At 35.2% G+C, this 22,698-nt stretch overlaps 1 protein-coding gene across 6 annotated transcripts in view; it reads right to left on the bottom strand.

Moving 5' to 3' along the window:
• Positions 1-22,698, bottom strand: part of Ankrd17 (ankyrin repeat domain 17) — a 122,008-nt gene that overhangs the window by 41,929 nt on the left and 57,381 nt on the right. For 3 of the 6 annotated variants that reach the window (XM_048364546.1, XM_048364549.1, XM_048364550.1), the window contains exons 7-16: positions 20,885-20,979; positions 19,328-19,565; positions 16,873-17,064; positions 16,435-16,544; positions 14,555-14,642; positions 12,946-13,073; positions 12,584-12,727; positions 11,841-11,943; positions 9,620-10,372; positions 5,179-5,327 (exon numbers count right to left, since the gene is read on the bottom strand). In XM_048364546.1, the coding sequence (XP_048220503.1) occupies positions 5,179-5,327; positions 9,620-10,372; positions 11,841-11,943; positions 12,584-12,727; positions 12,946-13,073; positions 14,555-14,642; positions 16,435-16,544; positions 16,873-17,064; positions 19,328-19,565; positions 20,885-20,979 (2,000 nt within the window). The remainder of the gene's footprint in view (positions 1-5,178; positions 5,328-9,619; positions 10,373-11,840; positions 11,944-12,583; positions 12,728-12,945; positions 13,074-14,554; positions 14,643-16,434; positions 16,545-16,872; positions 17,065-19,327; positions 19,566-20,884; positions 20,980-22,698) is intronic. The other 3 variants (XM_048364547.1, XM_048364551.1, XM_048364552.1) reach the window with 3 other exon arrangements.

Here is a 22,698-nt window from a genome sequence, read left to right as displayed (position 1 = left end):
CCGTTTTCTATGTATGTGGTGCTGAACCCAGGGCTTCATGCATGCTAGGCAAGCACTCTACAGAGAAGCCACATTCCCAGACACGAAACTTTAAAAAAAAAAAAAAAAAAAAAAAAGGAAGGGAGGGTGGAGTGAGAAGACAGATACCCATACCCTTATTACAAACTCATTTAGAGTTATATTCTAAAGAAAGTACCCTTGAAGCTTCCAGTATCATAAAACATGGTATGGACTATAACATGTTATTATAATAAATTCTGGATTACAACATTCTTACAAGTTTATATTCAATATAAACTTATTTAATTCTACTCTAAATGATGGGTTATGGTCTAGAGCACATGTATTTTAATGCAGATTTGGGGGGGGGAGAGAACCTTGTAGCATTGGTTTCAAAGTCATGATCTTCCTGTACTAGCTCCCAAATTTTAAGATCACAGGTATGTGTCATTGTAAACAGTATAAAGTAGAATGTCTTGTGTATTACATACCACTGTTAATTAATTTTCTGTGGCCTCCTTTTCCTGTCTTGTTACATCACTTTGATTATAAAGTTGTTCTATGAATTTCAAAATCACCAGAAATGGAGAAAAAAATCCAAGTAATATTTTGATTACTTGAGTACTCTATCACTAAGCCAAAGTACCAGCCTGAATAAGTTTTAAAAGATTATGAATAGATGGCTCTTTCTTACATTCAGTGGTTATAATCAATTAAATTCCCTAGTTTATTTTTTGAAATAAATCCTGTATCTAATTAAGTCAGTGACCCAACTCTTTGTTTGCTGGTACTGAGGGGCTTGAACTCTGGGCCTTGCACTCTTTTCTTTTTCACTCAACGCTGGTGCTTTACCACTTGAGCCACAAGATTCATTTCTTAAATCTCTTCAGGTGGCTGGGGAAAATCAAGCCAGGGGCCTCTGTACTTTTACCCCATAGCAAAACCTATGCTTGAAATCCTACTGCAGAAGCCTCTCAAGTGCTGGGATTACAGGAATGCACCACCACGCTTGGTCCATATGATTGTATCTATCTATCTATCTGTCATGTATAATGGCATATGCATATAAATAATATGCGCACATATAATACATGATATATAGTACAAGAGTAAATTAAGTTGTATAATTCATGTTAAATTAAAAGATCAAAGCTATGCTTTCAAAAATTAAGAAAAATAATTCCTCCAAATTCTGATTTCTTTTTCCCTAGATTTTGAAAACCACACATCTGATATTAATCTTAAAAGTTTTTAAAATAAATGGTGCTGGTAATACATGCTTGTAATTCTAGCAATTCAGGAGGCTGAGATCTGAGGATCAGAGTACAAAGCCAACAGAACAAAGTCCTTAAGACTTATCTGTAAAAACAACACACACACACACACACACACACCCAGAAGTGGAGGTGTGGTTCAAGTGGTAGAGCACCAGCTTTGTACTGAAAAATTAAGGGACAGCATCAGCACGTAGGCCCTGAGTTCAAGCCCAAGGACTACCACACACACACACACACACACTCTCTCTCTCTCTCTCTCTCTCTCTCTCTCTCTCTCTCTCTCTCTCTCTCTCTATTTCTAGCTGGGCATGATGACACAAATAATCTCAGCACTTAGTTGAGGCTGGAGCATGGTGAGTAGACTGGCTACAAAGAAAGAGACTATATCAAAAAGAAAAACAATTAAAATGTAACAAAAAATTATTAATTCCTATCTAAAGTAGTTATCAGAATTAATTGCATTTGATACGAGGGCTTATACAAAGAAACTTTAAATAAAGCTAACATTTCTTTTGTTCTTTTTGATGTAAAGGTTAAAAAAAGACATCTAGACAGTAGTTATGCTTCTGTAATTTATCAGTTTAATATAGTTCAAATACAATGCTAGTGCTTAGGTTATAAAGCAAAAAATTGTATATGATTATGTGATTACGACTACAGACTGCAAACTTGGCATGGTGGTGTAATGCCTATAATCCTAGCTATGTTGAAGTTTGAGATCTAAGAATGGTGCTTTAAGATCAGGCAAAGGGTACAGGGGTGTGATACAGGGGTGTCATGAAGGAGTTTGCAAAAACCTATCTTAACCAATAAAAAGCAGGGCATAGTGTCATATATCTGGACAACTTAGTTGTGTAGGAAGTATACATAGGATGACTGCACTCTAAGCAAAAATCGAGACCCTATTCAAAAAAATAATGAATGCACAAAGGACTAGGCTGAGTGCATGGTGAAAGTGATAGAATTCCTGTTTAGTGAGTGCAAGGCCAAGTTCAAATCCAAGAAACACACACACACACGCACACACGCACGCGCGCACACACTCTAGAGCCAGGAGCCAAAATAAGCCTACTAAAAGCTGGCTCTTCTTAGCTGCTGAATAGTCAATATATCCATGTCATACTTTATTCATTAAAAAGGGCATAATAATGGTGTCTATTTCATGGAGTCATTCCAAAGACTATGTTAGAGACATTAATAAAATTTGTCATATATACTTAACCCGAAAATCTGAAATTGAAAATGTTAAAAGATCAAAGTAAGGAATTGTATGTGTGACTCAGTGGTACCATGTTGCTAGGAATATGAGGTACTCAGTTCAATTCTACATATACAAAATGAACAATGCCACCCCCACCCTCATCACAAAAAAATCTTTTAAATGAAATTAAAAGTTAAAGATAATAAGGAAGAATAGTTACTTTTGAGTATGAAGTATACTTTTGAAACGCAGAAACTTTCTAATTTAAGGACTTAACCTAAATGAATTACCTCAATATAAATCAGATAAAAAGATAATTTTAAAGATTCATAGTTAAATCTTTCTTTTTTGCCAGTCCTCAGGCTTGAACTCAGGGCCTGGGCATTGTCTCTGAGTTTCTTCTGCTCAAGGCTAGCACTCTATTACTTAAGCCACAGCACCACTTCCGAGTTGTTATTTTTTTTGTTTGTTTGTGTGGTAGTAAGCAATCAATCCCACAACTTCATGCGGCTAGGGCAAGCACTCTACCACTACTAAACTATACTCCCAGCCTTCACTGTCAAATCTTTCTACATAGGCATGCCTCTTACGTTCAAAATTTCAGTACTTCAAAAAAACCCATGTTAATTTACACAGTAATTATGGTTTGAGTGATATAATAAGGTAAAATCATTTCACTACTGCTATAATAACTTTATGACCTTTGTCATACTGGGATTCAAACTCAGAGTATTATAAAAGTGTTTACCACTTGCACCACACTAGGGCTCAGAAATAAATGCAAATTTACTAAAACTACACTAATATTTGGACATATTTTTCTATATTTTTAATATTTTTATAACCATATATTAGTGAATAGTTTACTATCGTGTTATTAGTATATATTGTTGACATTAACACATATGTATCATGTATTTAAATCTTCTCAACCCCTCTTTATGACTATCTCTTAGTACTCTTTTCCCCATTCTACTACAATTTCAACAGGTTCTATTTTTGTGTTTTCATGCATTCTGACAATGCACTTTTACTCTAATTATACTAACCCCATTCAGTGCCTATTTTTAAAAACACTTATAAAGTAGAAGCATTTAGCTTTGCTTGCAGCTCATTCTTTGTCTCATAAAAATTAGAAGAATATTCTTGGTATAAAAGCCACAAAGGAAAAAAAAGAATGTGATGTAATTTATATTCAATACTAAGCCTAATGTAATTTGACAATGCTATTAATAAATGTAAATACCCATGGATCAACACATGAATGCCTCTTTCAAGGAAAAAAAAAAAGCTGCTGGGGGACCAATTGTGCACCTATTCAAGAGAGTAAGGCCAGAAGATCCTGAATTTAAGGCCAGCCTAGCCAACACAGCAAGACCAGGGTGGGGAGAGGGCTGGGTGGCATGGCAGGGGATGACACCTGCTGAGAAAGGTGTCTGACCACAAAAAGACTCAGTCTAATTCCCAGCCCTGCTGTTCTTTTTCAGTTAAAAGTGACCACAAACAAAATGCATAACCTCTTGAGGCTGGGAATGTGGCCTAGTGGTAGACTACATGCCTCTTACACATGAAGCCCTGGGGGTTTGATTCTTCAGCACCACATATATACACAAAAAGCCAGAAGTGGCGCTGTGGCTCAAGTGGCATAGTGCTAGCCTTGAGCAAAAAGAAGCCAGGGACAGCGCTCAGGCACTGAGTTCATCAAGCCGTAGGACTGGGAAAAATAAAAATAAAAAAACATAACCTCTTTCTCAAAAGTAAAAGAACTCATATATATAGTCTGGGGATTAGATGACAGCAGTTAGCACTTACTAGACATTTCTGATTTTTCAGTTTTTTTTAGTAGGAGGCTCTTACTAGGAAGAGTGTCACCCTCTTCTGAAATTCAGACTTACACAAACCTGGTCACATAAAAAAAATAACACATACTCCCTCACTCACTGTGGGACTACCTCAAACAAAATGTATATAAACTGAAAACTTGGTCCCAAAGGCCATATTCACTTACCTTGCTTGTTCATCAGTAGTTTAAGTTAGATCTCTTAGCCTATTCTATTCTTTCTCCTCAATTTTCCCTGAGATCACAGAGTAAACTCATTTCCAGATACACATGGAGACTCACATTGTTCTCACCAGCAAAATCAGAATTTAGAACATTATAGATAATAAAACAAAATACTAAATCCATAAATGTTAGAGCATTTTTCCTTAATATGCAACCCATTACATAAAGTATGTCTTTTTATTTTTTTTTCCAGTAACAGGGTTTGAATTCAAGTCCTAGTATTTATTCAGCTAGAAAGTAACCATTTGATCTATACCTCCAGTACAGCTTTTTGCTAGTTTTTGCAAAAGATGGGCCTTCTTTGCTGGTTTCAAACCATAATCCTCCAGTCACATTCTCCTGAACAGCTAAGATTATAGGTATGTGCTACCAGAGCACAAGTTAAAATAGCACGACTCTTCAGCAAGTTGTTTTTATATTACATCACCTTTTAAACTATATCAAATCTGAAAAGACTGTGATAAGCCTGGAACCATACATCACATAAATGTCAGTAATGATCTAGGCATTTTATTTTTTAAACATGGATTTTAATTTATAACTGTGATTCAAGTCTTTTGACAAGGCAGTCTAACATATTTTAAATCACTTAAATTCCAATGAAAAAAACCATCTCTCCTGAATTTACAGCTTACCTGTGCATCAATATCAATGGCAGGGTAGATAGGTAACATGGCTGAAGGAGAGATGATAGGACTTGGAGTTGGAGTCTGTGGTTGGGAAATGGAAGCAGCGATACTGTGGGTAGGAGTGTTTGACATTGCAGATGCTCTTCCACTGACTGCTGTTGAACAAAATAACTGAACTTAATAAGGATGAAACATAGTTAAGTACGAGAAAATAGTTTATGTGTACTGAGAGTAATCTATTTCCTAAATAATTCATCTGAAAGATAAGTTTTTTAGCACTTTCTTCTTGAATGTAGCCATAAAACTTTAATTCAAGATAACTCCAAAAGCAAAATTATATGTACTAAAACTAAAATAAGCATAAAATATTGATTTTATTCCTGAATTAGAAAAGGAATAAAAGGTAAAAGTCAAGATCAGAAATATGTAAAATGTCATTTCTTTACTTGCCAAGGTCACAGCTTATATTTTACAAGTAATGAAAGCAGTATCACTGAGTGGGAAGAATCTAGCAATCCAATTCTTTAAAACATCTACTGTTTACTACCTATGAATGGAAGATAATATTCTGCACTATAGCCCTAATGTGACCGTTTTTGGAATATAAAAATCTGGGCCTCACATGAATTATTTTGAGGGAAGTAAAATGCTCATCAATCAATCCAGCAATCACACTGATTTATAAGGACAAAATTAAAAGATCAAGGTAGAAATTAACATACACACCATCATTCTTCAAATAGACTGCTGTTAGTTTCTCTAGGTTGGATCCTGCTGTAGTATTGTTTCCACCCAAATATGTAACTTAAGCAACAACTAATTAAGGTCTGTATTTGAAGTGCGAGAATTCCAAAGATGGTATCATAGGATATCATGAAGATTCAGCTGAGGGTTCTTAATTTCGTATTAACTCAATTCTGGAGTTAACATATTTATCATTGCTTCACACCCCTCACCCCAACAGTAGTAATGCTAACATGTTACTAAAGTATGGGCATTAATCTTTGAATGGTCAACAGGACTGTGGATATGTGCTACCAAAAAAGTTGTACAGAAAATCATGATCCACAACTCGATCTGAAACCAGGCAAAAGAGGTTATGATCCTGCCAAAAACAAAACTAAAATTGAACTCATATAACAATTAAAAACACGATTGTCAATTAAGAAATTGACTTCACATAAATCCTTAGGTCAGGCACAAACATATACTACACATTATAGCAACACACATTCTATAATCATACAATTTTAAGTTTACTTCAAAGTCAAAGAAAAACAAAGGAGAGAACAAAAAACAAAACAAACCACTGTTTGAATCTTGTGGAGGATCCAGAAAGATAGAAATGGGCATGTACCAAATACATTAAATTGCTCATTTAATTGTATCTTGATACTACTCCATATTGTTAATTTTGTATGTTAAGGAAGCAATCAAGTAATTTAAATGTACATATTCTGGACATAAATTTCTATGTCTATTTCTATTTATAAATTTCTATTATGAAACTATAGCTATCAAAGTAGACTGCATATTTCCTTGCAATATGATTTTCACAAATGGAAATATCAAATAAAGTAACTTAAGTAGAATGAACAACCCTATCTAAATCACTGGTTTTTATTTCACAGTTTAGGACAAAAAAATATTCTGAGCTTTATTGTTAAAATGACCAAATCATAATTAACAGTTCAAATTGAATAATTTCTTTTCAAGTATCTACAATTAAGTTTTTTGCTCCTTTCATATCTTTTTGTCAAATTCATTCATATCTAACTATAAAAAAAGAAATTAATTAATTTACTTCCAATCATTCTCTTACAGATCAAAGTAACAAATGTACACTGCATACCTGAAAGTACTCTGTTGTACATTTTCCATGTGGGACTTCATTTATGGTTAGGTTTAGAAATAGAACCACAGTTTCACAAAAGTCTTAACATTGGGATAAGAAGAGAAGAATTTTTCAAAGTAAAGTTATTTAAAAAGGTTAAATGGGGGCCTAATTTTACTTTGGTAAGGATGAAAAACAAGAAAGAATAAAGATTTTAATCAGATAAGTACTAGAGAAAAGAAAGGCAAATCTTACAAATAATAAGTATTCTCCAATGAATAAAGAGCAGAGGCTATAAAGGGAGAAAAGAAAACCTAATAAGATTGTGGCATACTTTAAACTGGGGGAAAAAAAAGTGGAAATGATTATTACCCAATTGAAAGGGCAAATTCTATTTCAGAAGAGGAAAAGAAGATAGGGAGAGGAAAGAAAGTGAAAGAAGGTCATCTGAACATATACAAAATGCTAAGAAAGAGTTGTAGACAGACACCTAGACTTAGACATTTTAAATTCTATACTTTCTCCAGGCTATTTCTCCTTAACATTAGTGAGTACAATTCATTTTTAAAAGTGTATTTAGGCATCACTGGTGCCTCACACTTGAAATCCTACCTACTCAGCAGGCTGAGATCTGAGGATCATGATTCAAAGACAGTCCAGGCAGGAAAGTCTATGCTATGGGACTTTCATCTTCTGTGGCTCAAATGGTAGAGCACTAGATTTGAGCAAAAAAGCTCAGGGACTGAGTGCAGGCCCATAGGACACACACACGGACACACACACACACGGACACACACACACACACACACACACACACACACACACACACACACACACACACACACACACACACACACACACACACACGGTATTTGTCATACTTCCTAAAAAGTTATATCCACTGAAATTTTTGTTGCACAGGAACATCAATACAGAAAAGATATTTGGAGGTGAGAATGTATATGAATTTACAAAAAAAAAAGCTCCTTTACTAAAATCTGGTAATTCCCACCAGCATAAAAATCTATATAACTGGAAAATCCCTTTTGACAATTATATTTAAGTAGATAAAACAAACTCTAACAGGATATCAAAAAAAATTCCAACATTCACTAGTATGTAATATCTGTCCATTCTTCATTTAAATGGATAATATTCAATTCTATCCAAACAGCCTTAGGTAGTTTTGACTAATACAGTAACTTAGCTAACAACTTGTCTTGATCTTTTATTTTTTGGATCTAAGTTAATGAATGGGCTACAGTCATAGTGTCAAATTTGGATTAAGAGCTATTGTAATTTGTTTTTCACAGAGTATCTAAAAATATTCCATTTTACTTTTTAACCAGCTAGCGGTAGGTGGACTATAGGCAAGTCTATTCTCATCAATACATAGTTATTATAGGGTTGTTTTTTTTTTTAATGATTAACACTTTTTCTTAGTGGTACCAAGAAATTCTGGGCCTCATAATTTTTTGACTTGATAGACTTGAACTACACCCTAGCCTTGCATTTTTTTCTAATGTGATTATATCATCCTTAAGAGATCCTTAAAAGAGATGATCATTCCACATATTTGTGCTGAGGCAATATTAAATAAGGTGTGAGAGACATACAGCAACTTGAAAATATCAACTAAGTTATGTACACTCTCATCATAATATGTACTGCTACCAAAATATGGTTTAAAAATCAGAAAAAGTCAATTGTATAAGTACAGACCAGTAAATAAAAAGGGGGACGAAATCAGAAGAAAGTGACCAAAATACAACTTTGTCCTTTTCCCTTCATTCAAGGAATCAAAGCCTTTTTCTCAGTATAACATTCCTATAACACTACAAAATCTTATTCCATTTTGCTACAGAAATCAGAAAAAGTAAACACTATCAACTAGCAGCATTAAAACAATGTCATGAATATTTCTTGCCAATGAAACAAATAACAATGAAATAACATTTTTCTGGCCATACATTCAAAAATACGCCATCTATCATACTATCAGGGACCACACCTTCCCATAATACAGGTAGAAAGAGACTATACATTAACATTCACAGGGAATAAAGCCACTGAATTACAGTATACTGAAAGTCTACTTGGTTTGGTACTTCATTAATGTTGCAAAGGTGTTTTTGCTCATCTGTTTTTAAGTATCCATCAAGTCTGAAGTCTGGTACCTTAGGACATAAAAAATTTCTCATCACGAAAAATCTCCCTGTTATGTCCTACTAGTTTTGAGCTTGAACGTCTATCAATTTTCCAGGTTATTGGTGTGAATACAGAAGTAAAAAAGGCCAAAATTCAATCTCAGTGTTCTGAACTTAAAAGGAAAAAACAAAAAGCAAAAACAAAAATCAAATAATCAACCTCACTACTGAAAAAGCCAGACTACTCTGCAAAGCCAGAAAGCTTTAGTCACTTGTACTGCATGAACCAATCTTTAATTCGACCTGTATCCATCAGAGGATTTCTTAGAGTGAACTAGTATTTCTAAAAATATACATGGGTCAAGAGTCCAAAAGTAGTTCTCAAGTTCGGTAACGGAAAAAATTCTGGCACACTCTAGCCTTAAGCAATCATATTTGATACCTGCTCATAACAATATAAACCCACCTGCCATGATGTCATCCAGCGTGTCATTGAGGGTCTGAGCAGGGCTGGCTACCATTAACCCTTGTTGTGTTTCTGTCAGAATTCCTTGCCCCAGCCCTGCCAACTGTGCTTGGCCCAGTACTGGCTGTCCAACTATCACTCCTTGAAGTTCTGTAAGATTTGCGATGGACCCTGGAGGCAAGGGACCTGCCGCCAGAGGCAAAGCTTGAGGCATCGCCAGAGGCTGGATTGGCGCAAAACCCATCTGAGCAGCAGTCTGCTGGGGTTCATCTTTAAGCAAAACAGGATCCACTTGCTGTAAGCGTGCATAGTCTCCCTCTGAAAGCTGCTCTCCAACCCCAACAGGAGTTAGTAGTCCCAGGTGCTGGCAAGACTGTTGCTGTTGCTGTTGAAGTTGAATTCTTTGAGCTTTAACCTCTAGATACTGCTTTTTAAGCTGCTGCTGAGTTTTCAGTTGTAACTCTCGTTCTACTTTCTGTAGTTCCTCCAGAATCTTTTGTTTCTTCTGAATTTGTTCCTCCCTTGTTTTATTCAGCTCCTCGATCTTCTCCTTGGTAAGTTGGTCAGCATGAGCCAGTTCCAAGGATTGCAGCTGTGCATTCTTTTCTATGGCTTCTTTTATCCTCTGTTCCAGTTCTGTTAACTTTCCCTGAGCCTCTTCTACAATGCTCTCTGGAGACTGATTGGTGATGTAACCCTGTACATCCTGGCTGTTTGCTGGCAAATGGCTGCTGGACTTTTGTTTAGAAGCAGCTGTGTGAAAAAGAAACCCCCTCAGAAGTGCACATGAATGGCATCCTCATTACAGAGTTACTGTTGGGAGGTTTAGTGCCAACAGTTATGCACCAAGTTATCATATCTACAGAAGGTGAAGATGTACCTTTAAGGACCTAAAAACAAATTCACCTTCTTTATCAATATAAGATGTATGTATTTTATGTGCATAGAGTAATTTCTGAAAATCAATTTCATAATTTAAAAAAATTTAACATGGCTAGATTTAGACAATAGAGGGAATGTAGGTCTGTGATATCTAAGTGGTGCAATTAAAGTAAAATCTAAGATTATGTGTAGATATTTCATATGATCAAAAAGATGCAAAAACTCACCATAAGAACAGAGAAATAATGCTAAATTATTAAGGTATAGAGAAAGCTTAGACCTCTAAGTCAAGGTTTTTCCACATTTACTAGTCTGCCCTTTAAACACACACACATACACACAAAGAGTGCCCAAACTACTAAGAAGTACCAAGAAATTAAAAACCAACTATAATAAATGTCTTTGTTGGGGTCTATCATCTTCAAGACTGGTAAGATATAAATTCACATATCCACACAGCTACCTGGCCAATAGAGAACTGGGATTCAGTTTTCCTGGAAGAGATGCTGGACTATGCCATCCTCTGTATCTTCTGACAGCCAGAATGGACTGATCTGGCTACGTACGGTTTAGCAACCAATTGAAAAAGGTACCAAGGCTTTAAAGTTGGTAGTAGTGACTGACAGAAGTTGGTGGAAATACTTAACATTTTTGTTGGTAAAACAATAGGTAGCCAAAGCCAAAATATAAAAGCTGCACTAGTTCAAGTAAAACTTAAAAAAAACAAAACAAAAAAAAATACGACTGAAACTGGTAGGTGCAATGCTTCGGGATGTAACTTAAGAACATGCATGGTGTAACATCAACAAATCAAATATGGACCTCAGAATTCTAGAGAAATAAACAATACATCTCAATTAAGTTTTAATTATTGGTTGAGGACAGATTCAGATATAAAAATCTCTATTAAGCCAGTTACTTTAAAATAAAATTTAATATTTGATCCAACTTGTTAATCTTTATGCCTTACATCACTACAAAAGTTAAATATTTTATAAAAATATCACCCCACTATAACAGGTTAACATGAATGAAAATTGTTAGAGGAAATCATGGATAACCAAAATTCTATCAAAAATGAGCATTTGAATTTCTTGCTAATAACTTTTAATTCAGGCACATATAGTGTCAATAACTGTCTTCCCTCATAATTACATGCTTTTTAATTGGTTAGAAATTTCTTGAATTGTTCCAACTTACTAAAATTCTTTTTTTGTGGAAAAATAATTGTATGCCTAGCTTCTTTGGAGGTGGGGGTTTGGGGGGGCGTTAATGTTATTTTTACCCGGACAACATGTACAAAATAGTCAGTCTTTCAGTCTTTAGAAGTATAACTGACCTTTATTCCTGATGGGAAGAGTAGTGGCAACATTGGCAGGTGGCTTGTCAGGCTCCTGGGGTGGTACAACCATGGGCAGTGCTTGAACTGGTACACGAGGTGCCTAAGACAAAAGACACTGATTATGTCTTCTCTTCCTATACAACTCATTCAATACTATGCTACAAAAGAGTTAAGTTATAGAAATATTGAAATATCTTTAATATGCCACCAAAATGACCTATTTTCTAAAAATATGTTGGTATCAAAAATTCTTTTCCCTAATATGCTTTTTTGTTGCTAGAAACTTACACTAGGGTCTTATACGTGCTAACTGGGCACCCTACTACTGAGCAACAGTGAAACCATTCTTTCATTTTGTATTGTTGGTCACGGGGCTTCAACTATGGGCCTAGGCGCTGTTCCTGAGCTCTTCAGCTCAAGGCTAGAGTTCTACCATATGAGCCAAAGCGCCACTTGTGATACCATTCTTTTTGAAAATGACCTTTCAATTCAAGTTGCCATACTGACCTTTGTAAAAAGGCAAAGCAAAATTGTATCAGCCTAGAACACGTTACATCAGATATAGTGTATGTAAGTATAGACGGTATATACTATAGGTAAGTATACTGCATAAAGTATAATTATTACATAGTTATAAAGAAACATGTATTCTCTAACCAAGCAGTCAACTAGTCATATAAAGTATAAGCAACAAGGAGAAAAAGAAGAGATAATATAAAATGCTTCATTTTGAATCTTACCCTATTTAAATCATGAGACGGAGGGGTTAACTGAGTGACGTCTGGTGGAGGGGCTGAAAGCAAGTTATTAGGATAGTCTAAAAGATAGCAAACAACACTTGTATGACCACCTTTTGCTGCTTCTATCAACATAGTTGAGCCATCCTAAAGAGAATGAATAAAGAAGAGGGGGAAAAAAAATGAAAGAAAAAAGTTAGCTTAGAGATTCACATTAAAATCATGGATTTAGTTTTTAAAAGTTCTAGTAAAACAGAAAAAATACTCAGAATGGATTACAAATATAACTTGTATACAACATTTTGTGAGGATGAAGAGTGAAGAATTGAAGGTATAACGCTGCCTGGAACACTTCAGTTACGTACTTTTAAACGGTGTGTAGGATCAGCCCCATGAGCCAAAAGGAGCTCGACGACTGCCAGATGACCACCCGCACAAGCCAGGGACAGTACTGTGTGGTCGTTATTAGCTGTGGTCCTGTTCACGTTTGCTCCTACGTCAGAAAAGACAGAGAAACCACTGTAAGGCTTTTGCTTAATCACAAACAACAGAGAAAATAGTTGAAGCCCCAAATATCCATTACTCAGCTTCAATAAAAACACACAGCCAATCTCAAATTCAAATAAACCCCTATTAATTGCCCTCAACCACCCTGAATTATCCTAAAGTTAATCGCAGATGAAAATAACGTATTTTGTTCATATGTATCAGAAAGATAATTATCTTTTAATTGGAATAATTGTATTAGTCCTAAGAAATATTAAAAATTGGAAGAAAACAAAATTTCATTTACATTTACAATTCAGTCCTGCTACAGAAATGATCGATTAAAAGCAGCAGATATAAGCCACACTGCCCCATATGGCCTAAATATACAAAGAGTGAACAAGGAATAGAAAATAAACATAATATCACCTCTCCTCTTTTACATTTTAGGAATTATCAGAATTATTATTTATTGGTAAGTCCCTGCACCCCTGGACCACCGTTAGGATCTGAGTAGCTTCGATTTGGATAACTATGCAAGGTAATGGGCAAGATGGAAAGCAAATAGCAGGAAAAGAAGTAGAATCAAAATAATTAAACCTAAAAGATAGGATAGTAACTATGTACATCGTTCTATTTTTTAATTAATTTTTCATATTATCTTTAGTTGTACAAAGGCACTTCAACTCATCATCAGTGTGTGAGTATAATGCATCTTGACATTATTCTATTCTTGTAAATAAAGAGCACAAACATGTAAGTACTAAGGATCAAAATGTCTGAGAATGACCAGGAGTTTTGTATATACAGAATTTTATAAATTTGATTTTTAACTCTTCTTCATTTATAAATTTTTCTTTCGTGATTTTGGTAATAAAATAATATATATTATCATGAAATTATTTATGGCCATACAGATCAATTCTGGGAAGAGAAGTAAAATCTTTAATGTAGTTGTTTTACAATTGCAGTAAACTCATCCTGAAAAATGACTTTTAACAATAGTTGAGTGGGGGAAAAATGAGTGAGGAGGATCAAGTTGGATAAAAAATGCACACACTGCCTTATGTATGAAACTGTAAGCCCTCTGAAAATCACTTTGATGGACAATAAAGAAATTAAAAAAGAATTGGAAAAAATCAACAGTTGATGTAGTAATTTAAATAAGTAATAAAATGCTACTTGGGTCATTAGTCCTCATTCATTTTGCGATCATATGGTTTCAATTTTAAACACTTGTTGAGCTGCATTTATAACCAACCTCTCCATACATTATGGAGAAAACAAATCTTAGACCAAAATAAATACAAAATAGGACAGTTACCACAAATTTCTAAGTAGCATAAACATCAAAATCCCTATGTCAAGTTAATATTACCTATCTTAGAAGGTAATCATCTATCTTCTTTACCTCTCCTCAAAGCTCTAGATGCCAGAGGCAAGTTTTGGAGAGGGTAGTGGAAGAAAAGTAATTTTGTATTAACTAACCTTTACTAATTAAGAACTGAACAGTGCAAACATGACCAGCTCTTGCAGCTTTCATTAAAGGAGTTCTCCCACCTTCAGATTCATGCTCCTGTTTTTGGAAAAATACAAAATTATTTTATATTTCATTGTTGGAGAATAACTATTCTTAATGGAAATCAAAAGAACTATATTAACTTCTGTAATTAAATACACAAAACCGCTTTAGGGAGTCAAATCAGAAACGTTTTTAAAAAAGTCTATCATATTACAAAAAGATTTTAAGGAAATAATAATTTAAAACTTGGGAGTAACCAGGCTTAGTGATATGCTAAATCCACTTTGTAGTTCCTCTTCTCTCTACAAAATAGATCAGAGGGGTGGGATAATATATATGGATGGCACTATAGTCTTATCAAAGTGATACTCCTTATATTTGGTATAAATTTCTGCATGTTCATTATTTCCTTCACCTCAGAAATGTTAAGAATAACAAGGCTGGGGCTGGGGATATGGCCTAGTGGCGAGAGAGCTTGGCTCGTAACATGAGGCCCTGGGTTCGATTCCCCAGCACCACATATACAGAAAACGGCCAGAAGTGGCGCTGTGGCTCAAGTGGCAGAGTGCTAGCCTTGAGCAAAAAGGAAGCCAGGGACAGTGCTCAGGCCCTGAGTCCAAGGCCCAGGACTGGCCAAAAAAAAAAAAAAGAATAACAAGGCTAATGATTTAAAAATTAACACTGTAAATAATTATTAAGAACTTCCTGGAGAATACAGAAAAGGATGGAGATTAGGATTGAGTGATTGTGAATCCTATGGGTAAGCTTTGAGGACTTATAATAATAAATCTGAAATGGTACATTTTGTATAGTCATAAACACATATATCCAAAAATTTAAGTATATAATTTATACGTCATACAAGCACCTGGCTAAAAACTGTTGATCATTCTCTTTAACTATTTGGCTTGCTGCTATTAACTAAGCAACTAGTAATCATTACATTGCTGTATGTTTCACAGACATGAGACTTTCCATATAACTGATTTTATATATACGTTTCACTTTCATTTATTAAATTACAACTTAGGGTGTGGGAATATGGCCTAGTAGCAAGAGTGCTTGCCTTGTATACATGAAGCCCTGGGTTTGATTCCTCTGCACCACATATATAGAAAAGGCCAGAAGTGGCGCTGTGGCTCAGGTGGCAGAGTGCTAGCCTTGAGCAAAAAGAAGCCAGGGACAGTGCTCAGGCCCTGAGTCCAAGGCCCAGGACTGGACAACAACAACAACAATAAAATCCTTTAGACAACTTAAATTACAACTTACTTGGGGAAAGGACTTTTAGTGACCATTTTCAATATTTTTTAAACTAAGGTTCTTAATGTTGTAGGCAATTCAAAAATATAGTAAGCTTTCTAAAATAGCTAAGTAAACTCTAAAGGAAAGTATGTATTAAAATGTAACCGAAAAATTTCCCTTTCTAATACAGGGGGAAAAAAAGCAAATCACACCACAAGAGATAAAGAATGGCAAGGGAAAAAAACTGTACTCACAGCTTCCTACTTATTTGGATGGCATTCTACCGTTTCACCATACCTTCAGCCTTCAGCTTTGTGCTGGTGATTTGGGAGGTGGGAAGTTTTAAAAGTATTCTGTATAGACTAGCCATAAACTGAGATAATGAAGATCTAAGCCTCTTAAGTAGCCAGGATGACAGAAGTGAGCCACTGGCACCCAGTTAAGTTACTTAATTTTAAAGATTACGGTTTTCATAGTAGGGGCGAAATGCAGTCCAGTCATAAAGTACTCTACCATGCACAAGGACCTAAAGGCAAATCCAATAAACAAAGACAAAATTTTACAAAGAAAACAAGAAAAAAAGGTTTAAAACTTAACGGCTTACCAGATCTGCTCCTGCCTGCAGTAAAACATCTGCTACATCAGTGTGACCATTTTCACAGGCATATGTTAGTGCTGTATCTCCAGTTGCTGTTGTTGCATGGACATTAGCTCCTGTAGCAGTTAGGAAACAATTGAGAGTTAATAAAAAAAGTCATACAGCATAAATAAACAAAAGATACTTCTAGAAGATAATCTATATTTCTTCAAACTAGATAAAACAGCCTTGTCCATTTCTAGGAATAGAGAAAACTTTCAGAGACTTTTTTAAAAAAGGAAAAAAATGAAAAAATCACAAACAAACTGAAATTTAAGCTGCAGATAATTCAACAGGAAATGATTCAGAAACTCTATCACACCACAGTTCCAACAGACTATAGGGACTACTGACATTTTTTCTTAAAGAAACAAAGGAAGAACTCTCAAATGCAAAAATGGATACCTGCAGCTAGTAGGTATTTGACTAATTCCAAATGACCCTCTTGAGCAGCTTCCATTAAAGGGGTAGAACAGCCTAGTTCTATATCAGCTCCTGCCTTAATGAGAAAGTCTGCCACTTCCAGAAAACCTCCACAGCAAGCCAGAGTCAAGGCAGTTTCTTGAGTTTCTTCTGTCTGTGCATTGATATTTGCACCTAAAATAGATTAAAATTAAAGTGAGTTAATTACCTTATTTCAGGCATAAGCAAAATAAGATTTAACTCTATCTCAGAAACAATCATGTATATTACTATACTAAAAAAGAATTTAAAATAAATTATTAAATAATTTAAAGTAAATTAATGAAAAATAAATGATTAAAACCACATTCACAAGTCCACATTTGAATTACATAGCCAAAATATTTGTTTAGTCAGAGATACAAGTCAGGGCTGAGAATATGGTCTAGTGGTAGAGTGCTTGCCTCGTATACATGAAAAGCCCTGGGTTCGATTCCTCAGCACCACATATATAGAAAAGGCCAGAATTGGCACTGTGGATCAAGTGGCAGAGTGCTAGCCTTGAACAAAAAAAGAAGCCAGGGACAGTGCACAGGCAGAGTCCAAGCTCCAGGACTGGGAAAGAAAAAGGCTCAGACATACAAGTCATATGGTAACAGCACTCAGAAAAATAAGTTGACTATCCTCATTATAAATAAGATGATAAAGTTGATGATAATAGTAGGTAATAGCCACGCACTAGTGTTTCTCCCTGTAGTTTTATCTACTCAGGAGGCTGAGACTTGAGGATCACAATTCAAAGCCAGCCCAGGCAGGGAAGTCCGTGATACACTTTATCTCCAATTAACTACCAGAAAACTCGAAGTGGCACTGTGGCTCAAAGTGGAGTGCTGGCCTTGAGCAATAAGAGCTCTAGGACAACACCCATTGCCCCACAAACAACAAAAACCAAAAGAAGCTCTTGCCATTTGTCATGAAATACCCTAAGTATTTTATCCACTATTGAGGTATTATTATCAACTAAGATTTTTATTTTGATCCAAGATCAGAACTCTAATTTAGTACCTAATTCTCGTTCATTGGCTAGTGCTCTACCAACCGAGCCATGCCTTCAACCCCCTATCAACTCAGTTGTACAGCTAAAAACCTGAGGTTAATTAACCTGCCCAAAGGTCACATTGCCATCATCTCTACAGCTAGCACTTAACATTATTACAAACCAGAACTTGTCTTGTATGTGCACATGTGCCTATACACCCCCCTATCTACACTCACGCCCACCTCAAACAACAAACTTAAAGCGACTAGAAAGGAGCCAGAGGGTTAGAAACTTGTACCAAATTTCTATGTAGATTCAAACCTATGTAATCTGTTCTAAAATCTTATTTATAAAATTCTAGTCAATATAGCCTTAAATAAAAACCAATGCCATTCCTCTTAAATTTTATGTAGGTTTCATGTTAGAAGGTAAACCTTACAACTGAAAAAAAAATCAGGCTACAAATATGAAAAACTTTTTTAAACTTTTAGAATATATTAGTTGTACACTGTGAGATTTCTATACATGCACACAATATACCTCTCATCAACCTCCTATGTCCTCTATCATTTGCTCTAAATATCCTCTTCTTAAAACAACTTCAAGAGGTTTCACTGTTCTGCTTTTCATGTGTAGAAAAAAACAAAACATCTCAACCCATCCTTGTTATAACTCATCACCAGAAAGGAGCCCATTTTACTCTTCTTTCAACCCTTCTTTTAGTGTCTATATAACTTTACCAGAGGACTTTACCCTTTCACATGGGTATTTAGAATTAGAATCATTTCTGCTGTTCTCTTGGGAAATTGTTTCTAGACTTAAGGTATTTTAACAAGTAGATTATTTCATTTTTCCCAGTTTCCTATGTGCTTTGTTTTTTTCAATGTTTTTGTTTTTGTCTAAACAGGCCTTGCTATGTAACCCAGGCTGGTTTCTAATTCAAGAGTCTAACAATAATAATAATGATGATGATGATGTCAGGACCCTACGTACTGGGATTATAAATATACATATAACTAGCCTAATATGCATTCTTTCACTCTCATCGGTTGGTCATTATGGCAGTGTTTCTCATATTATTGTATGAAACATTAGTTCTATTATTTATTAGTAAGGATTCAAAGAATACCTTTAACATTATCAGCCTGACAACCTTGTATTTTATAATGTCCCCAATACTAAGCCCACCCTGTTTACTTGTTTTTGTTTATTCACATTACAGATGCCCACCAACCACATTTCTCTGCTACCTGATTTTAACAGTATGTGAGTCATTTTTTATGTCAACTACTTTTAAGTCTGGACACCAATATTACACTGCAAATTTATAAGAGCCGTAAAATACTGAAATTCAATAACTTTATAAAATTTTATTCTTCTGTTTTGTTTATGCTTTAGTATCTTCTTTCATTTGGTTACCTTGTCCTAGAAGTAATGCCACCATTTCTTCATGTCCTTCACGAGCTGCTTCCATTAAAGGTGTATAACCTTCATCGTTGACCTCTTCCAGGCTGGCTCCTCTCTCAATTAGTAAGGCTGCCAGTTCCACATGCCCACCACACGCAGCCAAAGTCAGTGGAGACTCAAATGAATCAGCAGGCATGTTCACCTGGGCACCGCTGTCAAGAAGTAACCGAGCTACTTCCACATGGCCGTCCTAATCACAAGGCAATTAAAAAAGAATGAAATCGCCACGAAGAACATCCTGAGATTTCTCAACTATTATACAATAAAGTTTATACTAACCTCCGTTTAAATAAGAATAAAGCTACAATATTATTATGCTGTTATTTTTATCATAGTTTACTTAATTACTATTTTACCTTCAATAAACGTTTCTCTCTTCTGTTATTATTTATTTTTTGGAGGTTATTACCTCACAGATATGGCATACTATTTCATCCAGGCACCTGCACCTGTCTCATTACATTACCAAGGTCATTCTGTCAACTAAGACCCTCTCCCCTAACACAGGGCCTTGCAGAGCCCAGGCTAGCCTGAAACTATGCAGCCCAGGTCAGCATCTAATTATAGATGTGCGTTACAACATCCAGCTATCTTTCATTTATTTACACAATTTAAGTGAACATTTGGTAGGTTTTCAAAATCATTATTTTGTTTTTAAAATAACCATAAAGTTCTATACATAGATTCTCTGATAGAGAGTAACAACAATAACTAATTTTCCTCACCACAGGAAATTGTTAAAAATGTTAATATCACTTAGGTGTGTTATGGAAATTATATCATTCAAGACTCACAAGAACCTCAGGGAAAGGTATTATTATTTTCACGTTGTAGATGAAGACTTATACTTGTTCAAAAAAAGCATGTATTTATTAGAATAATAAAGATCATGACAAAATAGTTCAGGTATTAAATGATGGGTAGGTAGTATCTTTTAAAAATCAGTAAATTAAATCCAACAACCTTTTAATAATCATTTTTAAATTAAAGCTGAGGCAAGAAATTACAAATTCACTTGGGATTTATTTTTTTTACAATCTTTGACATGTTATTCTCATAAATGTATCTATGGTTTTATTCTTATTTATCCCTTTGACTATAATTATCCACTCCTAAGGAACAATTAAAAAGGCAACAAACCTTTAGGGTTCAGCAAAGACCATCGTAAGAGGAATTATGTAACACAAAAACTACTATACAACTATGCCTTTATTTTATTGGTTTGATATATACATATCATACATAGTACAGTATAGATACTCTGGATATTTTTCCTTAATATCACTGACCAATCTTTTAAAAAAATCACTTCTGTGCCAACTAAAACATCAGTATAGAATTACTTAAGCGTAAGAAATTGCAGCTTGTATTATAAATCTTTATGTAAGTCTTAAAAAACCTATTGGTAATTCATAGTTAGGATTCCACTTCACAATGTTTATGATAAAGCTTTAGTCTTTCTATCTGACATAAAAACATTATTTCATGCATATATTTCACCAATCTTACCATGCAAGCCTCCATTAGAGCAGTATGCATTTCATCTGTTTTATGCTCTTGATCAGCGCCTGCTTCCAAAAGAAATCTCACCATCTCTAAATGTCCTAAACCAAAATTGTGTTAGATTACTGAGATAATTCATTTAAAACACATTTTTACAGCATAGTCATCTTTGCTTATGATTAGATTAAATATTGAACATAATACGAAAGTCAACTATGAGTTACCCACAAATTTGTGGGGGGGGGGGTTGTTATTTTTTTTTTTTCAATTGTGGGGCTCTAACTCAAGGACTGGCTGCTGTCCCTGAACACTTTTGCTCAAGGCTAATGTTCTACCACATTGAGCCACCGCATCACTTCCAGTTTTTGAGTGGTTAATCTGAGGTAAGAGCCTCATGGGAACTTTTATGCCCAGGTTGGAAATGTGATCCTCAGATCCCAAACTCCTGAGAGGCATAAGCCAGGGGTACCCAGACACAACCTCTAAACAAATAATTTAAGTAGTACTACTGCCCTAAGAAATGGCCTCCACTACAATCCCTACTGTAGGTAAACAAAGACACCACACTGAATCATCTGGAATATTCTGTTTGTAACGTTTTAGGAACCTAAGCATGCTTACTATATTTACTTATGCAACAGAATAAGGTAAGTTTCAAAACTAAGAGTGTTTTCGATGACAATCATTGAAACTATTTCTTTGAGGAAATACATTTGAAATTTCAATAGCCAATTCCAGAAAATTTTCAGGGATAATCTACTTATTGTAAACTAGGATCTCCATGTTTATGAAACAATATTTAATTTCTATTATATAAAACACTACATAAAACACACAAATATATTCACTGAGATACATACACAACTTTTGTACAGTTTCAAACAAACCGTGTTAAAGTTCAGATGTTTAGTGGTTTAAAAAAGCAGAGTAGGGCTGGGATGTAGCGCAGTGGCAAAGCGCTTGCCTAGCAAGTACGACGTCCTGGGTTCAATCCCCAGTACCAAAAAAGAAAAGACCAAAAAAAAAAAAAAAAAAAAAAAAAACCCAACTTAAAAAGGCGAAGTAAATTATACTGCAAAAGGACTATGTAAGGAAAAAAAATAACTTCCCTATCTGAGCCCAGCTTTATTTGGAAGGAACTAAGTAATTTGTAACCAAATGAATTTGAGAGGGAAAGAAAGTGGAGTGATAGGTAAACAGTTAAAACAAGACCTCAGTAACAGTTACATCTTTTGTTAATTTCTAACCTCTTGTGTCATCTCAACCTCTCTATCATCCTCAACCTCCACATAGCTGCATCAGTGCTCAAGTTCAGCTCATACGCTGGCTCTTTCATCTCCTTGTCAACCCATATCCTAGGAAACCTCACCACAAACAGAGGAAAGAAGTTTCATGGATCCTGGGTAGTAGTAGCAGAGATGCATCTAAACAGTTTAGTTCCCCTAAGCCAGCTTGTAATTAAAGCCTGCAAGCTGCAACCTCAGGTGCCATTCCCGAAAAGCATGGTGAGGCTGCAGCAAAGGGGAGAGGACTGTCTTATCAGCCCACTTCCCGGCTTTCCTCCTCCCCTTCCCAATGAAGTTTGGCCTATTGTCAAATCACCAAAGCTGGAGAAGTGAGGGCCTTCAGCTGTGCTACCTACCTGAGAACCCGCAACAACAACCAAATCATTTTAAATAAAGTATGTTATTATTATAATATGAATTAAACTTTTAGTCATGTGATTACCATTATTTTATCAGGCTTTTAACAACAATTATTTTAAGTGATATCACAGTCTTGGCCACTCTTAAAATGGAACAAAATCCAAACAAGGTTAG

The sequence above is a fragment of the Perognathus longimembris genome, chromosome 16 (assembly GCF_023159225.1).
Source record: "Perognathus longimembris pacificus isolate PPM17 chromosome 16, ASM2315922v1, whole genome shotgun sequence".
In the NCBI taxonomy this organism is placed as follows: domain Eukaryota; kingdom Metazoa; phylum Chordata; class Mammalia; order Rodentia; family Heteromyidae; genus Perognathus; species Perognathus longimembris.
The sequence above is the reverse complement of the archived record's forward strand: the minus strand, read 5'-3'. Positions and strand labels throughout refer to the sequence as shown.